This window comes from Lethenteron reissneri, chromosome 43 (assembly GCF_015708825.2).
Source record: "Lethenteron reissneri isolate LAM-NWPU_2019-01 chromosome 43, ASM1570882v1, whole genome shotgun sequence".
Lineage (NCBI taxonomy): Eukaryota > Metazoa > Chordata > Hyperoartia > Petromyzontiformes > Petromyzontidae > Lethenteron > Lethenteron reissneri.
In genome coordinates, this window is record NC_083821.1 from 6,116,056 (window position 1) to 6,141,105 (window position 25,050).

At 48.1% G+C, this 25,050-nt stretch overlaps 1 protein-coding gene across 5 annotated transcripts in view; it reads left to right on the forward strand.

The window, feature by feature from the left end:
- The window catches only part of LOC133353304 (protein FAM110B-like), a 92,248-nt gene extending 70,103 nt beyond the window's left edge, over nucleotides 1-22,145 (forward strand). For all 5 annotated transcript variants that reach the window (XM_061569435.1, XM_061569433.1, XM_061569436.1 and 2 more), the window contains exon 2: nucleotides 12,262-22,145. In XM_061569435.1, the coding sequence (XP_061425419.1) occupies nucleotides 13,185-14,588 (1,404 nt within the window). In that variant the 5' untranslated portion in view covers nucleotides 12,262-13,184 and the 3' untranslated portion in view covers nucleotides 14,589-22,145. The remainder of the gene's footprint in view (nucleotides 1-12,261) is intronic.
- Nucleotides 22,146-25,050: the final 2,905 nt, after the last annotated feature.

Here is a 25,050-nt window from a genome sequence, read left to right on the forward strand (position 1 = left end):
ACCGTTAAACTAATTATAATTAGCGGTTGTTTTATGGCTATATCCCCCCCCACATCCATAAAAAACCCTTCAGAGGAATGCAGAAATTTCACCACGGGCTCAGAACCGTTCGACATGAGATCAGCCACCGCCTCAACCGCTCATTTGAGCCGGAAATCTCTTCATCGTGTTTCACTTGTGTGCCCGGCACGCTCCGTGGTGCCGCGTGAGCACGTGGCGTAGAGGTTTTCGGAGGCGAATATTAACGCCGGTGCGATCGCTTGGCTCTTCGATTTGCATAAAAGTAATGACCGGCTGACAGTAACAAAGCGAGCCCTCTCTCGTAGCAGCAGCAGCAGCAGCAGGGAAAGGCGTTTGCGGTAAATGCACGCGCAATCACCGTGCAACCCACTGAATGGGTGCCCTATGCACGCTGCTGGGAATGGAGAGAAGAGCCAATGACATTTTCAAAGGAAGTATATAAAAAATACTATAAACTGTTTTTTTTTTAACAAGTAAAGCCCACTTAGCAATACAGCTCTTCGTCAGAAGCGACCTAGCCACAGATGATGGCTCCACGAAGTGGCTTATCACATGGAAATTTAAACGCGTGTCTATAAATGCGGAGGGAAGAAAAGTCCTGGAGAAAAGTCCACGCGGCAATGGGGGGGTAACATGCAAACTCCAAATATACAGGCAGGCGTTGGGGTCAGAATCGAACCCACAACCTCCTGTATACCGGGCGAGGTGCTTAACATCTCGGCACCGTGGCATTTTTAAATCCTTTATATTAATTTTCGATTTAAAGCTTTCGTGACTGCAGGGATTCATCTTCTTGGTTCTTTCGGTAAAGTCACGTAGAAGGGAAGTAATAAAATAATAAAAATAAAACATAATAAGTTCACTTGCTTGCGCGCTTACGACCGTGCACATTTTTCGGTCGTTTTTAAACCCACTTCCCGTGATCCAATCGAGCTGACATTTTGCACACAGACTCGTTGTGCGTGACAATTTATTTTCGTTAAAAAATGTTTTCCAAAATTTTACACTTTTTAGGAAAAAATTAATTATATTTAATTACCAATTGCTTAATGGTGGCAGGCAATCATCTGACCCATAGGTGGCAGCCATCTCAAGCCAGAGGACGAGAGGACTCTAGCCGCCACGCATATAAAGGATTTATAGTGAAAAACTTTGTTTTTACGGGTTAATTTTTTTTCTATCTCTTCTTGAAATGATGGCATTTTTATTTTCAGCCGTCTGAACTGAAGAAACGTAACCAAAGAACTTTCCCGAATTTGCAAAGTCGTCATCCCATATGGTCAGGAAACGGTAAATTCCTTCCAGTAAGACACATCCCGAAGAGCAGGTATGGAAATTTGCCGAAGCACCTTTGACCTTTCGACGTCTTAAAAAACAGTGTTTACACCGTGCAAGTAAAACTTCTGAAAAACTAACCCAAATTAAAATTAACAACCTCATTAGTCAGTCCCCTTGCTGAAAAACAAATGTTTTTTGCTTTTTACATGGTTAGCTTTACATCTATGGAAGCTTGTGACTTGTGTCATTGACACTGCACCAAACACGTATTCGCTTCGACTCGACGCATGCACGTGCACGCATCTACCCCTTATAGATCACAGGAGCGGGTGCCGTTTGCGAGCACCTATTAAGGCGAGTACGGCGCACAGTGGGCTGGTGTGGCAAGCGCCGGGCACGAGAACTTTTGTCATCTCAGTGCTCATTTTCCACACCACACCAGGTAGCAATTTAAGGCTGACCTCTGACCTACGGGAGGTCCAGATCAGCTTCATATTTCACTCGCTACTAATAGTTACCAGTGCCGGGAATCGAACGCAGATGGCCCGATTTGTAGCAGAGTGCACTAACCACCGTACCAATGCTTTCCATCTTACAAAACCAAAACTTCCCCTATTTGTGCTGTTTGTGAGCACCTATTAAGGGCTGCACCAGAGCATGACGGGGTGGTTTGTCCAGCACCACACCTGACCATATTTGTATCCCCCGTGCTGATGTTTACAGACTGCACCAGGCACTTGTTTGATGCTGAGTCGACCTAGGGGAGGGCCAGGACAGGTTATCGGATATCTACTCGCCACCCATGTCAGCTCTGGCCAGGAACAAACGCGGGTCAACGGTTCGTGGAGTCGTGCGTTCGTCACCGTGCCATTGGTTCCTCATCACACGTACACACAAAAGACAAAGATCCCCTGCATAGCCTTTAATGAGCTCTTGGGGCAAGTGTTGTCAGCGAGGACCTATCCAGGGGGGTTGATGGCCAATACCACAGCCGGCCGCCTTTGTATCCCTAGTGGCGATGTGTACGCACCGCACCAGGTACTCGTTTAAGGCTGAGTGGATCTAGGGGAGGCACAGGACCGGTTCAGATATATTCGCCTCCGATGTTGAACGTGAGCAGGAGTCGGAACCGGATTGCCGGGTTCGTGGCCGCAGCGTGCTAACCGCTGCACCACCGCTCCACACAACACATATACACATGCACACAGACACATGCACACAGATACACGCACACAGACACATGCACACAGACACACGCACAAAGACACACACACAAAGACACACGCACACAGACACACGCACACAGACACATGCACATATACACATGCATACAGACACATGCACGCACACAGACACATGCACCCAGACACATGCACACAGACACATTCACGCACACAGACACACGCACATATACACATGCACACAGACACATGCACACAGACACACGCACACAGACACATGCACACAGACACATGCACGCACACACATGCACGCACACAGACACGCACACAGACACATGCACACAGACACATGCACACAGACACATGCACGCACACAGACACATGCACACAGACACATGCGCACAGACACATGCGCACAGACACACACGCACATACACACACTCACACAGACACACACAGACACATGCACGCACACAGACACACACAGACACATGCACACAGACACATGCACGCACACATGCACGCACACAGACACATGCACACACACAGACACGCGCAGTCAGGTAATGCTTGACACCTGAGTCCCAGTTTTGGTTCCCGATCTCTGTTCTTGACGCTGTGAACGAGACCGACTTCGTTATCTGAAGCCACATTGCCAGTCTGGTCTGCCACACAACAGGAAATGCGCCGTACTTAGATACACATTTCAGAAACGAAAATCGTAAATTTCCGCCCTCTCATATCTGTCTCGACCGCGCACAAAGCCTCAAGTAAATTTCGATTTAAAGCTTTCGTGACTGCAGGTATTCATATTCTTTGTTTTTTTCGGTAAAGTCACGTAGAATGGAAATAATAAAATAATAAAAATAAAACTCAATAAAGTAATTCTCACGACGTTTCGGCCACAACGCAAGCAGCCGTCCTCAGGTGAAGACTGTCTTCCCGACAGACCTGCTCTTCACCTGAGGACGGCTGCTTGCGTTGTGGCCGAAACGTCGTGAGAATTACTTTATTATGTTATATTTTTATTATTTTATTATTTCCCTTCTACGTGACTTTACCGAACGAACCAAGAAAACAAAAAACCAATGTGATGCTGCTGATATCCGTGTGACTTGGATGCGGCGTAGGTTGACTGACTGGCAGCTCTCGTATTGGGTAACATTTACGGGTTCCCATCGGAGGCTTAAGGGGTTTAAGAGAGTTCTCGTGCTCAACAGCTGTGCTTTTATAAAAAAGAAAATATAATTTTTTTTCTTGTAAAATGAAAGGAAGCTTCTGTGGTTTTTCCAAGTGGATTTAGGATGTGCACCGTGCGGCTGTAACGCTCGTATTCATTGGGATACTAAGCAGACCGACTGTTGGAAGATGTAACTGTGTGATAGTTAAATCGTTAAAAGTGCCGTTATTGCGTGACGCCTCGACTTGGGCGACTGCAGCGGAGCATGCTGGTAAACCAGAAGAAAATATATAAACTTAATTATTGTTCTTAGGTTCTTTCGGTAAAGTCACGTAGGTAAAAAATTTAAATTAATAAAAGTAATAATAAAAATAAAATAACGACGTTTCGGAGGCAACACAAGCTTCCGTCTTCAGGTGGAACCGTCACAGCACGATAGCTGTATCACTTGATAGCTGTATCACTTGATACAGCTATCGGGCTGTGACGGTTCCACCTGAAGACGGAAGCTTGTGTTGCCTCCGAAACGTCGTGATTTTTATTTTATTTTTATTTTACTTTTATTAATTTAAATGTTTTACCTACGTGACTTTACTGAAAAAAACTAAGAATATGAATCCTTGCAGTCACGAAAGCTTCAAATCTAGAATTAATTCTTGTTTCTTATTCCCAAATAATTTGTTTTTATTTAGTTTATAAAATATATTTCGCCTACTGGCCTTCCAGACTAATGCTAACACATGCTACAGTAATTTTACTGGAGCAGTTTACACCTGATGACGAAGGCTTGTGTTGCTTCAGAAACGTCATGATTTAATTTAATTCTTTTCATTTATTATTATTTTATTTTATTATTAATATTCTTTTTACCTTACGTGACTTTACCGAAAACACCCGAAGAGTATGAATCCTTGCAGTCACGAAAGCTTCAAATCTAAAATTAATGCTAACAAGATGCATTTATCTACGGGACCCTTTTGCCAATTAATATATTAACATGGCAATAATGTAGGCGGTTAAGATGTTCAATCACCGAATGCACAACTATTGCAGGGCACCACGTGTGCATTAACCACACACACCTGTGGTAAAAACCTGCACACTAACACGCTTCGATCATAACGTGAGCATTGCCCTTGGAACTGACCGGCCTACGCCAGAGACAGACTTCTTTTACCGCTTTGTCTCACCGGTGCTATACTGTAGACCAAACATCTTCAAAGCATTAATAGTCCGGGTTCAGCAATTGTTTAAATAGGCAAGCTTGGACTAGTTTCCCCCCCCCCACTCCGTGCTGAATGATGAGTCCCAAAGTTGTGAAACTGATCCAGTTTGCTTGTTTAAACAAATTCTGCTGGTAAGCATACATCTGGAAAGGCAGCAGGCTGACAGACTATGTATTATTTATTTATTTTGAGATGTGGACCAGAAGGTGAATGGATTATAATACGTAACTGCATTGTGTGTACTCGATCCTAAATTCGAAAGTACAACATGCAAAACTTTAAATGTGAATATCTATTGACTGGATTAAAATCAACTCCAGAAAATGCAATGAATAATAATCTTGGTAGATCTAAATGTAATTTGGTTGGACTTTTTTAATTCCCCTTTCATGCAAATTATATTTTCAATTATCAACAGATTGTACACCAACCTTACAGACTATAAAACTAAACAAAAACTATAAACTATGTTTTATTTTACCAGGTAAGACTCCCTTTTTCAGAAGCGACCTGGCCACAAATGATAGCTCAACAAAGTTGCTTATGACCATGTGGAAATTTACATCGGCCAAATACTCTAAACGTGTGTTTCTAAATGTGGAGGAAAAAACCAGAGGACCCGGAGAAAAATCCACGCGACCACGGGGAGAACATGCAAACTCCAAACATACAGCAGGCGTCAGGGTCGGGATCGGACCCATGACCTCCTGTACACCAGACGAGGCAGTTAACATCTCACTTGTTTAGCGTCAATATACTAAATGCCTCTGTTGATATGTAAACTCTGACTTTAACATCGCCACTTCCGTGACCAGTTATATGCTAATTCCTCACATTAACATCATGCGAATCCCCCAGTTACATGCTAATTTCTGACTTTAACATCCTGCTAATTCTCTCGCATTAACACAGCTTATCCAATGCTAAATTCTTCTGTTGATATGTAAACTCCTTTGTCAAGGCGCTCTTCCCCTCCCACCAAGCTTAAAATACGCTGCCAAGCTTAGCAGTGTTCATTGGAGCGCTGTCTTTCAGACAGCTCTGTCTTCACCTGAGGACGGCTGCTTGTGTTGTGGCCGAAACGTCGTGAGAATTTTAATATGTTTTATTATAATTATTTTATTATTTCCCTTCTACGTGACTTTACCGAAAGAACCAAGAAGATCTCACTATCCTATTAAAAAAAACATTTTACTATCCAACCAGGTGGCTCTGTATTAGTGCCCATCATCTCTCCAGTGTCAACAACATAAGTCAACATTGGTTGTCAAATGGATAGACCCACCCCTGCCTTAGGAATGTGGAATTTCCACAGTTCACTTCAGAGCCGCAAACGGGAGCTACGTGAGCACAGCCTCAAGGCTCACATGTGCGGGAAGTCGTCACTCGCGATATCTTTTGCTCGGCAAGCGTCTTGCGCGCGGATTTTCGCGGTGCGTCTCAACCACAAGTGGCCTCGAATGTCCCGAGATAAAAGCCACCCCAAACCGATGCGTCCACGCAGCGAATGCGAAACAACCGCGTATAGTACCATTTAAACCACGCAGGGCTCTCCGGAACGCCTGCCGCAAATTTATCAAGCGACGCAAAAAAACACAACAACAACAACAACGCAAGGTCCTCCGTTAATTCCCATGTTAAATTTCGATTTAAAGCTTTCGTGACTGCAGGGATTCATCTTCTTGGTTCTTTCGGTAAAGTCACGTAGAAGGGAAGTAATAAAATGATGTTTTATTATACCAGGTAAGGCCCACTGAATGGACGCTGTCGCCTCGACAGACCTGGTTTCACCTGAGGACGGCTGCTTGCGTTGTGGCCTAAACGTCGTGAGAATTATTTTATTATGTTTTATTTTTATTATTGTATTACTTCCCTTCTACGTGACTTTACCGAAAGAACCAAGAAGATGAATTCCCATGTTGTTTTTATTTTTATTAGCAGCGTGTTTTAATAAGCCACGCATTTTTTTCATTCACTGCCACCAACCAACCACCAAAAAACCGTGCCGTTGCACAGCGCGTTTTTTCGCTTGTTTGTGTTTGCAAGGGGGGGCCCATGTGTTCCCCGACTTAAAACCACGACATCATCCTTCCATCACCCCCCAAATCCACCCACCCATTCAGCAGCACATGGCCTGCAGGCCGAGCATCTTTGGGGAGTTAGGGGGAGGTCGGTGGGGGAAGAGGCAGGGGAGGAAGCTCCGGGGTGGACAATTGCGGGCATCGATTCTGCGTGGTGCCACCCACACCACCACCGCACGCTCCCGAGTTCAGAATCAGAAGATGTATGAAGGCAGGAGGAATCCGATGAGCTGTAAAGCGCTCTCTCTATTTTTAAATCCTTTATATTAAGTTTACTTGCTTGCTTGCTTGCGCGCTTACGACCGTGCAAATCTTTCGGTCGTTTTTTAACCCACTTCCCGTGATCCAATCGAGCTGACATTTTGCACACAGACTCGTTGTGCGTGACAATTTATTTTCGTGAAATTTTTCCCCAAAATTTTACACTTTTTAGGAAAAAAATAATTATTATATGTAATTACCAATTGCTTAATGGTGGCAGGCAATCATCTGACCCATAGGTGGCAGCCACCTCAAGCCAGAGGACGAGAGGACTCTAGCCGCCACGCATATAAAGGATTTATAGTGAAAAACTTTGTTTTTACGGGTTATTTTTTTGTTGTTGTCGTTGACGGTAGGAGTTAGGTAGCGCGCGTGGTGCAAAGGTACCCGCGAGAGCAATCGGAGGCGAGACGGATGATGGCGATGATGATGATGATGGCGATGATGATGATGATGGTGAAACTGCATCCAACTCTGCCTCCCGCAGCCAAACTTTGGCTGTCTGTGTTGGGCTTTGTTTGTGTTAATAAAAGTGGGCGCCCGAACCTACACAGATTATAATTAAACCCGCGGCAATGAAGCTTGCCAGTCAGCCCCCCTCTAACCCTCCACATCATCCCCTGGCAGCAAGGGGATGTGCAGAGATGGGAGTGCGAACCAACGCCAGGCGCCAGCCGTAGTCGTTTAGCGGAGATTTAACGCGTGGGAGGGAAGCGATGGGGAGGGTGTGGAGGTGAGGATGTGTGTCAGTGTGTGTCAGTGTGTGTGTTGGTGTGTGTGTGTCAGTGTGTGTGTGTCGGTGTGTGTGTGTCAGTGTGTGTCAGTGTGTGTGTTGGTGTGTGTGTGTCGGTGTGTGTGTGCCGGTGTGTGTGTGTCGGTGTGTGTCGCAGTGTGTGTGTGTCAGTGTGTGTCGGGGTGTGTGTGTCAGTGTGTCAGTGTGTTTGTGTCTGTGTGTGTGTCGGTGTGTGTGTGTCTGTGTGTGTGTCAGTGTGTGTGTGTCAGTGTGTGTGTCAGTGTGCCGGTGTGTGTGTGTCAGTGTGTGTGTTGGTGTGTGTCTGTGTGTGTGTCAGTGTGTGTCGGTGTGTGTGTGTGTCAGTGTGTGTCAGTGTGTGTGTGTCGGTGTGTGTGTGTCAGTGTGTGTGTCGGTGTGTGTGTGTCGGTGTTTGTGTGGGGGGGGGTCTGCTTTGACAGATGGTGGTGTGCTGGCTGTGGCTGACCACGAACTTGACAGGGACACCATCACCACCATCATCACCATCACCACCACCATAACCACCACCATCACCACCACTACCATCACCATCATCACCATGACCACCACCATGACCACCACCATCTCCACCATCACCACCACCATTACCATCACCATATCCACCACCATGACCACCACCACCACCATCTCCACCACTACCACCATCACCACCACTACCATCACCACCATCACCACCACTACCATCACCACCATCACCATCATCACCATCATCACCACCATCACCACCACCATCACCATCATCACCACCATCACCACCATCACCATCATCACCACCATCACCATCATCACCACCATCACCATCATCACCACCATCACCATCATCACCACCATCACCATCATCACCACCACTACCACCATCACCACCATCACCACCACTACCATCACCATCATCACCACCATCATCACCACCATCACCACCATCATCACCACCATCACCATCATCACCACCATCACCATCATCACCACCACCACCATCATCACCACCATCATCACCACCACCATCACCACCACCATCATCACCACCACCACTACCATCACCAGGGCCCGGCGATATCCAGATACATCATTCAGACACATGCAGACATCATCTAGACATCATCATGTAGACACATCATCTAGACATCATCATCATCAGCTAGACACGTGGTCTGTGCGAGACACCCACCGCACTGTACCGCTTTTGTTGCTTTTGTCGCCGTGCCCGCACTCAGGAAGCTCTCAGCCATCTGAACACACACACAGTGAACACACACACAGTGTGTACACACACACAGTGTACACACACACACGCAGTGAACATACACACACAGTGTACACACACACACAGTGTACACACACACAGTGTATACACACACAGTGCACACACACACAGTGCACACACACACACAGTGAACACACACACACAGTGTACACACACACACAGTGAACATACACACACAGTGTACACACACAGTGCACACACACACAGTGCACACACACACACAGTGAACATATACACACACAGTGTACACACACACACACAGTGAACATACACACACAGTGTACACACACACAGTGTACACACACACAGTGAACATACACACAGTGTACACACACACAGTGTACACACACACACAGTGACCATACACACACAGTGTACACACACACAGTGTACACACACACAGTGTACACACACACACACAGTGTACACACAGTGAACATACACAGTGTACATACACGCAGTGAACATACACGCAGTGTACACACACACACAGTGTATACACACACAGTGTACACACACACAGTGAACACACACACAGTGAACACACACAGTGTATACACACAGTGTACACACACACAGTGAACACACACAGTGTACACACACACAGTGAACACACACAGTGTACACACACACAGTGAACACACACAGTGTACACACACACACAGTGAACACACACAGTGTACACACACACACAGTGTACACACACACACAGTGAACACACACACACAGTGTACACACACACAGTGTATACACACACAGTGTACACACACACAGTGAACACACACAGTGTATACACACACAGTGAACACACAGTGTACACACACACACAGTGAACACACACACAGTGTACACACACACACAGTGCACACACACAGTGTACACACACAGTGTACACACACACAGTGTACACACACACACAGTGTACACACACAGTATACATACACACACAGTGTACACACACACACAGTGTACACACACAGTGTACACACACACACAGTGTACACACACACACAGTGTATACACATACAGTGTACACACACAGTGTACACACACACAGTGTACACACACACAGTGTATACACACACACAGTGAACACACACACACAGTGTACACACACACACAGTGCACACACACAGTGTACACACACACACAAACAGTGTACACACATACAGTGTACACACACAGTGTACACACACACACAGTGTACACACAAAGTGCACACACACACAGTGTACACACACAGTGTACACACACACACAGTGTATACACACAGTGTACACACACACACAGTGTACACACAAAGTGCACACACACACAGTGTACACACACACACACAGTGTACACACATACAGTGTACACACACACACAGTGTACACACAAAGTGCACACACACACAGTGTACACACACACAGTGTACACACACACACACAGTGTACACACACACACACAGTGTACACACACACAGTATACACACACAGTGGTGTCGTGTGCAAGTGTAAGCGAGCTGGCATTGTATTTGTGTGCTTCCACAAGCAAACTGTGACATCGCTCTCCCGCCTAGCAAACACACCGGTGAAGTTACAGCGGTATAATGGTGTGCCCAGCACCACATTGGTGTGGCCAGACCCGTGATGGTGTGGCCAGACCCGTGATGGTGTGGCAAGAACCCTGGTGGTGTGGTCAGACCCCGTGATGGTGTAGTCAGACCCGTGGTGGTGTGGCCAGACCCGTGATGGTGTAGTCAGACCCGTGGTGGTGTGGCAAGAACCCTGGTGGTGTGGTCAGACCCGCGATGGTGTGGCAAGAACCCTGGTGGTGTGGTCAGACCCGTGATGGTGTGGCAAGAACCCTGGTGGTGTGGTCAGACCCGTGGTGGTGTGGCAGTAACCCTGGTGGTGTGGTCAGACCCGTGATGGTGTGGCAAGAACCCTGGTGGTGTGGTCAGACCCGTGGTGGTGTGGCAAGAACCCTGGTGGTGTGGTCAGACCGGTGATGGTGTGGCAAGAACCCTGGTGGTGTGGTCAGACCCGTGGTGGTGTGGCAAGAACCCTGGTGGTCTGGTCAGACCCCGTGATGGTGTGGCAAGAACCCTGGTGGTGTGGTCAGACCCGTGGTGGTGTGGCAAGAACCCTGGTGGTGTGGTCAGACCCGTGATGGTGTGGCAAGAACCCTGGTGGTGTGGTCAGACCCGTGGTGGTGTGGCAAGAACCCTGGTGGTGTGGTCAGACCCGTGATGGTGTGGCAAGAACCCTGGTGGGGTGGTCAGACCCGTGGTGGTGTGGCAAGAACCCTGGTGGCGTGGTCAGAACCCAGGTGGTGTGGTCAGACCCGTGATAACATTGCCAGTACCATGATGGTGTGGCCCTTGTGCTAATGTTTACAACACGGCCACCCAGGTGCTGCCCATGTAAGGCCGGAGTTGACCTTGCGGAAGCCCAGGACCGACCGCTCCAGATGATCTCCATTGATATTGGCCGTGGTGGCCAGAGATTGAACCCGGCCTCGCCCAAGGGTGGTCCGTAGCCACAGCACAGCAGGCCCGACCACTTGCGTTAGCGCTGGGCCCCACACACCACCCTACTTTACGTAACGAAGGGCACTTCACCGCAGAGCGGAGAGTTGGGTCCTTGGGTACCGCGTGTGGAAAAGGTGGCAGTCCGGCACAGTGCGGTGGTGTTGTTGTTGAGAAAGCGTTGCCGGCTTGGAAACCACTTTCTTTGGGCTGGGAACGGGGTGGGGAACCCAAAACAGAACACGCTCTCGTGGTGGGCCAAATGCAAGCGTTTGTTTTACCTCGGCTGGCCATTTGTGAAAGGCTCGTATTCATTAGAGTGCACAAACATGACACGTTTTTAAACCCGCCACTGTACCACCAACACTCCTACAGCGTCCGTCGGCGGAGGGAGAGGTTTGCGTCAGTGGTTAGATGTTCCGATGGAGTTATGCTTTTGACGTTTCCGTTTGCTGCCGGTCTGTTTCCCCTCCGTTTTGCTTTTTCAGTTTTCTTCTCGGATCTGCGGTCGAGGGACGCTCGGTTGATGCGGCCTCCCCGGTCGTGGAGAACCGTACGAGCTCACAAGCCCCCGACAACTATTCCTACAGGAAGCAGAAAGGCTGCAAGACAACAGGGGTCTACCGCATGACCGATAAATCAAGACACGGCGTGCAGCAGAAGTTATTATTCGAGGACGCGCCCCCCCCCCCCCCCCCCCACGAGCCGTTATTATGCTTGGTCGTTCGGAAGACTCCGACTCCCAAAGGAGACGTTAACGTCACTGGAAGTGGTTTTGATATTGAAGCGAGCGGGACCCGCTGTGCGAGGGTTATTCCACATCGCGCCGCCATCGCCAACATCCATTACGGGAAAACGAGTGGAGGGATAAAGCAGGTCTTGCAAAAATAATAATACGCCACTACATTTTCCACATTTCTAATTTATCATTCTCGGTTGAATGCTGGCAAATGTAAACTCGCGTTTTGCATTAGCCTCCAGCAAGTATTTACTTACAACCAAAATAATTTTCTTTTTTGTAACAAACGTCGCTGCCGAGCTTTGATAAAGCGAATACTTAGCAACGGAGGCGGCGACACAGATTTCGAGCTCCGTAACCGCTAAAAAAAATTCAGAAGAGAGAAAAAAATAATCCGGAAAAATTGGCCTAGTGCATCTGGCGTTTGGTGAGCGAGGCAGGAACGAACAGGACTGCCAATTATTTTTTTTTGCTAAAATAGCGCCAAAACTTTGGACAGAAGAGCCCAAAAGTGCCCCCATTTTCCATATTTGAGCCCCAAAAAAGCCACGCGATTTTTTAAAAGCAGTTTTTTTTTCTCAAACACATTTCAGAATAGCTTAACGAAAAATACAACACCGTCCAATTGCGCACAAAATCGCCCAATCTGGCAGTCCTGGGAAGAACGACATCATGCCGGCCGGCGTGGGCTTAGAGCAGAGGCTCGCTAGGCCAACCAGGCCCGCCAGACCCTGCCCGGCCTCCCCAGGGGCCCCCCTGCACTGCATGCGCATTCTGAGCAAAGGACCCGAGTACCTACGGCTGCACTTCGAGGGGTCACAGCGCGGCAGGGTAAGCGTGCGCGAGCGTCTGGAGGCCGATCGTGCCAAGTACGTGAAGCCGCGCTGCGACGGGGAGCCGAGCCCGCCCCAGGGCGGTGGCGGCGGCGGCGCCTGTGACGGACACCGAGAGGATGACGACGACGACGATGAAGACGAGGTGGACGCGGCGAACGGCACCGCAAACGGAGGGGGCCAGAACCTGAACCTCGAGGTGCTCAACAACGCCATCAACGACCTGCAGAGATCGCCGTGCGCCGACAGAGGCGAGGGCGGCCACTGTGAAGGGGGCGGCCGGGTCGGGCCGGAGCCCTCTGCCCCACCGTGCTGGCCAGAGGCTTCGGAAAAACCCCAAGGGGTCGACTCCAACGGGAACGATGGCTCCGTCTTCAAGGCCGGCCACGTCAAGTTCCTGCGAAGGTTCTTCCAAGGCATGGGCAGCACCAAGGAGCAATCCCTGGGACTTCTCCTGCCGTCCGGCGGCCAGCCGATGAAAAGCTCGCCCGAGCACAGGCCCCGAGGCAAAGCGGAGAACGAGGAACCTAAAGTGGCCTTGCCAGAATTCCAGCAGCAGCAGCAGCAGCATCTTTGTTCCCAAAATCCAAGCAGCCATCACCGACACCACCATCACCACCAGCGGGGTCTCGCAGGGGAGCCCGGCGTGCTGGCGAGCACCAACGGCACCGACGTTCCCCGCGAGCCGAAGGCGCGCTCGTCCGAGACGACGGACGTGGTCGGATCGCGGCGGAGGCCCACGCGGCCCATGTCGCTGCCCGAGTCGGCGTTCGTGTGCCGCTCGGGACCGACGCTCGCCTGCAGCTCGTCCCCTCCTCCCGCGCTCCTCTCCGCGTCGTGTACAGCGCCGGTGGTCGCCGGGCGCGGAGCCGACACGGCCGCCGCCTTCTTCGACGGCTGCGGGGTGGAACCCCCCCCGACCGCGTGCCTGGAGCGCGCTCGCTCCGCGCACTTTGAAGCGACGGCGGCGGACCTGATGGCGACGGAGAGCGAGGAGGGGCGCGGGGAGCGCCACGAGGAGGGGCGCGCTTGCAGCAGCGCGCAGTGGGACGATCCCGACTTCGACGGGCTGTCGGCGCGGCGCAGCAGCGCGGGACCCGGGGAGGGTCCCGACGCCGATCCAGACCTCGCCGATCACTCGCCCTCCATGGTGTCGGTCATCGAACGCAACGCGCGAATCATCAAGTGGCTCTACAGCTGCCGGCAAGCGTTGGCGGGCCAAGAGAGGCAGCCCCGGAATTGATCGCGGGAATGTACAAGACTGCATTTTTGAGTCGTGTCTCAATCTCGACCGTCTGTTTAGATTTCAGACCGTGGAACGGTTGGTGAGAATTGACAGCCCGTTAATCAATCCGCTGCTGGATGAACTACACCCGACTTTGTTCTTGTGGTCATGGGAGTTGTGCAACTTTCTTGACCAAGGTCAGTGCGAGATTTTTGAAGGGCACGGGACCGGTTTAGAGATGACATCACTGATGTTAGCAGCGGTGGGGAATCGAACTCAGGTGGACGGACTTGTAGCGCAGGGCGCTTGCCGCTGTACCATTGCTTCACCCCAGGCATATGTCGTAGACAATTTATTAACTTAATTAACAAAGGCTGTACTTGAAGGACTTTTTAAAAATGTTTTTTTACTTTTTATTCGTATTCTGTTTTGTTTTTTATTAATACCTTGCCTCGTTCTCTCTGGTTTAGAGTAACTTGGCCTAAAAGCCCTGCCCCCTCGTCACCATCGTACAGTGACAGCGGTTCGGTGGTTGCTGGTGGATGGGCGTTTACCATCAAGTTAACTTGAATCAGATTAAAGCTTAAAAGCAAGCATTTTTTGTTGCTTAATCCGTACTGCCAAACCTTCTGTAAATTCCAAGCATTTATTCCGTGTCGGTAATCGTGCAACTAACTGCAGCAGCCAAGTGAACGAAATCGTAAAATCCTGCGTCAAGAGAAACGAGTTGACTCGACCCAGCGTCGGCGATTGCCCCATCGAGCGCGATAAGCCACGCAGATGTGACGAGAGAATGGGCCGTGGTCATTCCGCAGGAGTTTGGATCGAAAGGAGGGAGTGAGGAACCACGATTGTCCCTTGGCAGATCATGATTAAACCGTACCGGGGTTGACCGTGAATCATCCCAGTGAAGATAATCGCAGCAGATGAACAAGCAACGCAAAGCGAACCACGTGGAGCGAACGCAAATGTAACTCCCCTGTGCTCGCGGTTGTTTTTCACGATGCACAACACGCTGCACTTAACAGCGGGGATTTGTCCCACAAAGTAACAAACCGGATAATTGGGGTGGAGGAAATTGAAGTGGGCTTTTCATGTTTGTGGCTTCAGCGAAAGCTTGACTCTGCCTGCTCGGCAGGCAATCCTATCTCATCAGCGGTGGTCAATCATTATTCTCTGCTAAACCCCCTCATTTCCAGCAACTCCATCCTTTCACTCTCCCTTTGCTTCCCCTCGCCCTCCGTAACAGAAACTCGCCGTACACCCACGCCCGCAGCTCCCCAGAGTTGAACGACCACTTCGCGAGCCTCTCCTTGACAGCACGGCGCAATTGGACCACGACATTGAAAAAATAATATTTAGTTTTAAAGCGGTTTTTTTTTCCTCCCTCTTTCTTTTTTTTTACCGTAAGATTACACCCGTGCAAGGGTGCACATTCCGCTAACTTCTGCCAAGGACGGCTTGCAGCTCCGCGCAACCGAAAGACCGCCGTTGTCCCTGGAAATAATGCCGCTCTTCGGAAGACAACGCGCACGTCAGTCGGGCAACTCTACGCCTGACCCCCGAATCCAGAACGACAGAATATTTATGACCAGGCGAGAGCCCATTGCGGCTTAACGTCGACCTTTACAAGGGGGACCCGGCTTACAAAGTAGATAAAAGCAACAAACTCGATTGCTTCTAAAGCTGACTGTCGATGTAATCATCATCTTCCATCAGAAGCCCCTGGTCAACGCACCACTGGATGAAGGCCTGCCCGGACTGCCGCCAATCCCTTCAAGATCCCGCGATGTAATAGGAGCCCTGTCAACCACCCGTCAACCGATTCGTGTGCCGATAGTTTAAAACATGAGCGCACCCGTGACCGTGACCTGCGATATCTAAACCGATTGGTTGCAGCGGTGTTATTTTTTTTACGGTGGCTTTTCCCTTGTGCTCCAGTGCAGAACCGAGCACGCCAGTTCAGTTCAGACGCACACGCCCGATCGGCTAATGAACGTAAATACCAACTGCACAGCATCACCGCGGGTGAGATTAAAGGGGCCCCCCTTATTATTATTATTAAGAGACGAGGTTCAACACTTTGACGGTGCGAGCGACACACCCAAACGAGCGACATGAAAGAAGTCCTTAAGCCGCGGCAACACGACACCCACTTTTCTGGATTGAAAAGTCACAAGGAGGGGGACTCGATCCAGCCGCACGGCATTTGAGGCTCTGGAATTTTATTTCGTCTTGCCTGTCGGTGCTGGGTTCTCGGGCCAGTCTGTGACACGCACAAGCCTGATTACCTTACGCGAGATAGAGGTTTGACATGTGTGTGTGTATGTGTCACTGTGTCAGTGTGTGTGTGTCAGTGTGTGTGGGGAGCGGTGGTGTAGCGGTTAGCGCGCTGCGCTACGAATCCGGCGACCCGGGTTCGATTCCCGCTCACGGCCAACACCAGTGGCGATTATCTGAACCGGTCATGGGCCTCGCCTAGGTCGACTCAGCCTCAAATAAGTACCTGGTGTGATGTATAAAAATCGCCACTGGGGAGACAAAGGCGGCCGGGCGTGGTGCTGGCCCACCCATCTCCTCGTGTGCTGTGCCGGCCTTTCATAGGTGCTCGCTAACAGCACATGCCCCTACAGTCTGTTCAGGCTATACGGGGGATATTTTGTCTTTGTGTGTGTGAAGGTCGGTGGCATGGTGCACTACAGAACATTCCTAAAAGCAGAGTGCCAAGGTTTTTAATGTTTTAAATACAGTAACCGGAGCGACGATAAGGATAATGGCCAAATGACTGAGCGACAAAGTCCACGGATTATATTTTTTTGCGAATGGGCCGAGCGAGTACGTTTAAACGCGTCGGTTCCATGGACTTTATTTTGAACCTGCTGAGAGCCCCATTGGCAGGCGAGCGTCACAACTGATGCATGGGGGGGCGACAACATCTTAAGAGTTTACTTTGATGAAAGATAAAATAAAGGCATTTGTACAAATGGCCAAACATTCCACGGGCGTTTGTGAATAAATAATCAAGCAATCGTTAACATCGTGATGGCCAACCCTGTTGTAGGATTTTTGAGGTCAGTAACGAAACATTATTCTGCAGCCGTTTAAAAGTATATCGGGCGCTTTTTTTAATTGCAAGATTTCCAAAGGGATTCCTCATCTCTTGATACAGACGATGACAAAACAGACCCCCCCCCACCCCCCTGTCAAAAAATTATTAAATTGCTTACAAGCGAACGAAAGAAAAAGAGACAGTTTCTCTGCATTTTAAGGAAACGTCCCATCCATAACAATGGTTAATAAACTCAGAGCGAGCGTGCGAAAAGATGATGAGGTTTTTCATCGGTTCTCTTTCGTCGGTCTCTGGAGGGGAGATGAGTGTTCATCGTTTTGGGACTGCGAGAGTATTGTTAGAACGTGCGCACATATAAATAACTCGTGGTGTCAAATTGTTTCGAATGTGTCATCGGGCTTTTCAACACGCACAATCGAGAATTAAAATGTGATATCGCAGTTAAACGCAGATGTAGCCCAAGGTGCGTGTCGCACACGTCCGCATACAGGCTGTCTTTTTTTGTCCCCATCGACAAACAAAAATACCAATAATGTGCTTGTTTTGGACTTGCACCACTTGCAGTATAGCCATTGCTCATTTATGTCATGCAGGGCTAGAAAACTATGCGCTGAGCTGGCTACGCCAAATGTTTCCTCTCTTTGCCACGCGTACTTGCAGAGAGGAAATATAATAGTTTACGGATTGCGGATGGCTCGAATATAAATGTACGGTCTGCAAAAATTGAAGACCAAATGCGTTTCTGAATAAAAACAAAAAAAAAGATGACCCAACAACATTTACACGAGAACTTTGGGCTTGCACGATGGATTGAGTTGAGCCACTCTTTGATGAACATGACTCCTATAGTACGAGATGAACAAACCCTACCACTAACCACAAACAGATACGCTAGGCTGACAGAGAACAAATAGGCATTTTACGAAGGGTTGAAAAATGCTCTCAGAGCACTGGTTTCCAATCCCCGTGGGTAGGACCGTTGGGGGGTCGTTGGTGGAAATCGTCGCAGATGTTTTTGGACAACCTAAGACGAGCGCGTGTACCATGCGGGAGAGTAAACTGGAGCGCATGTGGAGGTCGCGTGGATTGTGCAGCGCTCCTAACCCCGTACAGATGTAAAGAGATGGAGATTAGTCCACTCGCTTCTAACCGCCTTCTCCTAGCAAGCCAAGGGTATGGCGACCACGACATCTCACGGCATTTGTGTGATCCACCAACGCTTTCCTCCACAGCGCTGGATTACAGCCGCCAACGCCTGGCGGATACGATCCTCTTCACAAAACTCATCGAAATGAGTTTGACTGTCCCCGCAGCCATATTAAAAAAAAAAACGAGAATAAAAAAAAATACTCCGCGGAACTTGAAAACGTGCTTACGAGTGAGACGCGCCGTAATGTTTGTGCCGTGGAGGGCCCCGTGTGCATTGATTCCATGGCACGGTTGTCCATTGTCTGTGTTGCTCGATGTTATAGTTTTGTGAAACGTGACCCATTGACCTCTCCGCCACCCCGCCCCACCACCCACCCACCAGTCGTTCTCAGTGTTGCAGTTTCTTACCCCGACGGTTCATCGTAATGTCACACGGGCACCCCAAGTGTTTCACTCGTTGTGTGTGTGTGTGTGTCTGGAGGAGTGTGGCCGGTTGACGCTTGTGGTCGTTACTCGCGGTCGAGTTGCGCTACAAAGTAACCGAGCACCTAGCGGAAGGGGAGCGGGGGAACTGGGCACGCGTCTTGACGAACAACGGAATAACGAGACTTTTTTTTAATAACACCCGCCGCTCCGCCATCGCGTCTGTAACTTTGTGCGTTAACTTATGTGGACACTCGTTAGCGACGACCGCGTTCGTTTTCACTCCGTCTTTTTGGTTTGATGTTGTACAAATTAACGTATTTTTATAGTTGGAATCGCCATGGCGGCGTTTATTAAACGCGTCTGATGACTTTTTTTTTCTTCTTCAGATTTAACGGCGAACTTTTGACACATACTTAGATTTTTTTAACGTACAATTTACGTGTGCTGTAGATGCGTGTAACGCCTCCGCGGTGGTTTTACATTTTGATGAAAAGGGACCAGTCGCCCAATTTTTTATATTGTCCTGCTGTTTCGATCGTCGTTACTTCTACAGCCTACACGCATCTCCGACTTAAAAACAAAAAAACTTGCACTATATTGTAAAATAAAAATCTGAAAATGCCATTCCCACACCACAGGCAAAATATATGAGCGTGAGCGCACACCAGCACGCGTAGCCTACGTATCTTTTGAAACGCATCACTGCTAAGGCCGGTGTCGTGGTGGTCTTATCAACCACAGAAACCCGAAGCTTCATTGGGCCCCTTGAGGGCGATTTGGGGTCACATTATATACTAAGGTGGTCAGGAGAGGGCAGTTTCATCTAACTGGTTTCTTAACGGCGGGGTGGGGGGGGGGACGACCCAAAACATCCAAACAAATGTGTGTGCATTAGGAAATCCATTACACTCAAAACATTCCGATTTAATGCCTTCGCATGTCACCATGTGGCCAATCAGTCAAATATCTCATCATTTACACCATCGGTACCTCATTTGCCAGTCAAAAATATGATAATTGTTTTTTTTACCCTTTTATCTGGCAACAAAACCAAAAAAAAAGGTGTCAGTTTTGTTGCCAGATAAAAGGGTAAAAAACCAATTATCATATCTCATCATTATTTACCTGCCAGCAAAGCGAGCAGATTGGCGACCTATTCCTATCGAGTCTAAGTATTATCTGCACACTCGCATAGGATGTCTCTGGGTCCTCTAATTTCACCCGACATGCAAGAAATACGTAAATAACGGGGAATGGCCCAAATATCCCAAGGTGGGATACTTGAGCAATTGACCTGAAAATGTATCATCGGTACCACCTACGGTGGCAAATGCTAACAATGATTTTCTTGAAGTATTTCAACGATCGATCACACATTTACATGATAGCACGTTGATCGTGGTAGCTTTTTTAATATATAAGAACCATGTCATTAATGGAGTACGGGAGAATATAATTTTGGAGGGGGGGGGGGACCCGATTGTGATATTGAACCTCTATGGAATATTACAATAAATAGGGACTGTATGTGTATGTATAACACGGATCTTATATATATACGTCACGCGTTCTGCCTAGGGGGGGGGGGGGGGGGGCATTGCCCACTGGCAGCATTTGTCACCCCACGTGGTACCCTTGGCTTATGGGATAATAATACCTTTCGACCCGGTGAGGGGTTTTTTTTCCCCATTGGATGTATGGGAATGTATTATCATAATCACCTCCCATATCATGAGAGCATCTCCATTGAAAATGTCCGAGTTGGAAGTATTTGTTTTAACAACAATGAAGGAATATCTATAGCTTTAGTGAAAGATTGTGTGTATGTGTGTACAAAATACGCGTGTGCCCATTCCCACAACAATATATAGTACGTGATTTTTAAGGATCTCGAGTTATCAAATCGAATGGCGAGCCGTCATTAAAAACGACAGCGCTCCCTCCGTTCGACGTATCGTGCCAATGCCAATTTATTTATTACCAGGAACCGCGAAGCTTACTTTGTTGTTGTTGTTATTAATATATCAGGAACAAATGTCTGCGATATAGAAGCGTAGATTACAGTCTGTTTTCGTTGCTGTTGCACTCACATTCGACAAGCTCGGGCTCCAACGCCGTTTGCTCGCTTGCTGCACGGCCGGATAAACAATTATCGATTATCGAACGGGGTGGGGGTGGGGGGCAATCTTCCAGCGATATGGCAGCAGCGCCTGCGCACGTGGAAATGCGAAGGGGGACGGGGGTAGGTGACTGATGACAGAGTGGCTAATATGCAGACCACGTGTTATTTGTGTTGTGTGTAAACAGCTGTGCATCGTGATGCTGGGGCTCACGCGGTAATTGTTATTGTTGTTGTCTCTTGCTGCAATTCATTATGTCTGGGGTGATTATTCCGTCCTTAATGCCATGAAAGCAAGAGTCTGCTTCATAATTGATCAGTTTGGGGTGAGTCTGATGCTAATATTGTGTCGTGCGCGCCTCCTCCACCCGACACAGCCAAATAAATAAAGTTGTCACGTGATGAACAAATTCGCCAATTCTATCATTGCTTCAGCACGCCGCGACGTTGGGAAGGGCGATCCGCGCAACATTTAACAATCTGGAGACTTAGCAGTTGGGAATAAACTGTGGCCAGACACGTAAGCACATCACATCACACACAGAGAGTGCGCAAGCAGCAACGGCAGCTTGTGGCCTGCTTGGTTGACGGTGACGAGGATAACGTCTCGTTGGAGAGTCGAGGTTCACGGTTGTGTCCGAATGTGCGATGTCCGTCTTAGCGCCCGTTTGTAAAAATCCACTGAACTTTTTTTTTCAGTCGCCGTCAAAATCTCAATGGAACGCGACCTCGCTCGTGTCATCCTTGGCACGCACAAAAAAAACCCTTCGCAATTTATTGTAGTAGGGTTTTACCCTTAAAACTAGTACAAACTGACACCTTTATACAAGGCATCATGTTTTCAATAACCACAACACAAGCAGTCAAAATGCAAACAAAAAGAAACAACTCTGATAATGATATGCACTGTCCTTGAAGTTGATTGTTCCACACCCGAGACAGCTTTTCTTAGAGCCTAGTCTCCATTGGTGTTGGACCAGATGACGCCAAAAGGCATCAAAAGGCGTCTTCTGGTCCAACACCAATGGAGACTAGGCTCTAAAAAAAGCTGTCTCGGGTGTGGACCAATCAACTTCAAGGACAGTGCATATCATTATCAGAGTTGCATTTTGACTGCTTGTGTTGTGGTTATTGAAAACATGATGCCTTGTATAAAGGTGTCAGTTTTGTACCAGTTTAAAGGGTAAAAACCTACTACTATATTTTGCCACTGGTAAAGGAGGTCTCAGTGTAAATGAGTTTATTGTGGAAACAGAGCCCAGATTTGGTGGCTCGTGCAAGTAATAAGCGGATCGTGGTGCTAATTTTAACGTACCCGTGCAGCGTTATGAATGCACGCGCGCGCACACACACACGTGCCAAGTCTAAGTTCAAATAATGTAATGAGGACCATTTTTGAGTGAAAGTGTTTGCTTTGACCACGAGGTTTTGCATAACCCCCGCAGCGCATAACAATATCAACGCCATGTCTGTCCTTGGAATTAGTTACATGTTTGCAAATGTTTTATACTCTGACCTTTTATTGATTCTAATAAAAGGATGGGGGCGGTGGAGGCGGGGCAAAAAACAACAGGAAGAGTTTTTTTGTTTTCTTGTTGACGATTTTGGTTTGGCGTCTTCCCCCCACCCCACCCCCCAATTGTATTCCCTGCGCGCTGTCGGCGTCACTTATCATGGGACGGAGAATCCATTCGGAGATCTCTCGATGTTACTTTTATGCGTTGCCATAAAAGTAACATCGACTTAAATTTCGATTTAAAGCTTTCGTGACTGCAGGGATTCATCTTCTTGGTTCTTTCGGTAAAGTCACGTAGAAGGGAAGTAATTTCAGCCACACGTAATTAACAATAAAATAAAACATAATAAAATATGTTTTTATTATGTTTTATTTTTATTATTTTATTACTTCCCATCTACGTGACTTTACCGAAAGAACCAAGAAGATAGCATCGGCTTGTAACGCACCGCCCAGCATCGGCTCGATCGCTCGCGAAGAGACAGAACCCAAAGGCGAGCGGGAAAGGCAGCAGCCAAGTGGTGAGCAGGCACAAAATTCAATCCTCAAAGCTCCGCGGTTCTCTGTACATTAAGGTGTTATTGGCCAATTATTGAGTGCTTTTACACTTGGGGAGGAAACCGGAGCACTTGGAGAAAACCCCACGTACAGGAGGTGACAACACTCTTCTGTCCCGTACAGAACGGACAGGTGGAGTCAACATTTGCTGTACGCAAGGGTGGCACAGTCGGGTTTTTTACAATCGGGGTTAATTGTCTTTTTATATTAAACCCGATCTGAGAGATTGGGAGAAATCCGGTTTAATTGGTTCTATTTGCAGAACCGCACTTCGCCAACTTCTCAACGATGGGCTTCATCCATTCCAAGCTCAGGAACTCACTGGCGCCCACGATTGTGGAGGAGAAGCTCCTCGTGTTCATCAAGACCAACCTGCCCGCCGCATTCTACGACTACCCCGTGCCCGACGGCCCCCCCGAGTACGATAGCAGCACCGACGAGGAAGCAGCCTAAGCCTTGGATCAGAGTTTCGTATTCATTAAACCAGGTTTTAATTCCCCGAAATCGGGTTTAATTGTATTAAATAAAAAACCCGATGCCTGCCGCTGGAAAAATCGGGTTTTTCCACCCATAGCTGTACGGCCTTCTCCAGGCGAACCAGAGTATGGCATCTGCTCTACGCCCACAGGGGAAGAGAGTTTGGCAATTTGTGAGGTGATCTATCAATCCTCGCTGCCTCCACTGCTGGTTTAGGGGCTATGTGCAGGGTGGGGGGGGAGATTTGTCCACATTCTGATATGACATTGTGTTTTTTTTGTCACAACGGTCAAAGCAAAAATGTCATTTCTCAGAGTGGGGATTTGGCCAAATGTTATGTAAAAGCTCACATTTGGACGCTTTTGCAGCGTGTGCAGTCATTCGTGAGTGTGTTGATACCACAGCGTTAACTCGCCACGCTTCACAACTCGCTGTAACTACGGGTGGCTGGAATTTGGATTCGAACCCATAACCTCAGTGGTCGAAGGCTCGGCACACTCACCTATGGGCCACTTGGCCACCTGATTTCGTAGGTTTTTTTTGGTTAAACATTGATGCCGTAAAAACAATCTCTGAACACGTAAAGGAATGTTTTGGAGGATTTTTTTTAGTTTTAGACTGAAATGTGGCCATTCAGCGTCTTACACGTCATATTTACCAAGCTGCAATCGGTGTTTGACATCTAAATTACTTAATGCGCCACGAATATGGCAGGACATGGCAGGAGTTGTAACGAGAGCGGCTTTAAATCCCCCGATAAGAATATATTTTCCAGGAAAGTAGTTATTAAATCTGTTCATGAGAGTCGTACAAAGTTACGGTATTTCATTTGGTCATCGTTTATATTTAGTTAATATTTTCTGTTGCAAGTCATATATTTTACTTGCAGGGGTGTATGAAAACAAACATAATTAACGAATACTTGCGGGAATTCTTGCGATGGCGCAATAGTTAGCGGCAAACTGTACTTGAAATATACTCTTAGGTTTTTTCGGTAAAGTCACGTCGGTAAAAATAAATAATAAAAATAAAATAATAGAAATAATAATAGAAATAAAATAATAAATCACGACGTTTCGGAGGCAACACAAGTCTCTGTCATCAGGTGGGACCGTCACAGCTAGATTTACTGTATCAAGTGAGGCAAAATTCCAAGAGACCAGCC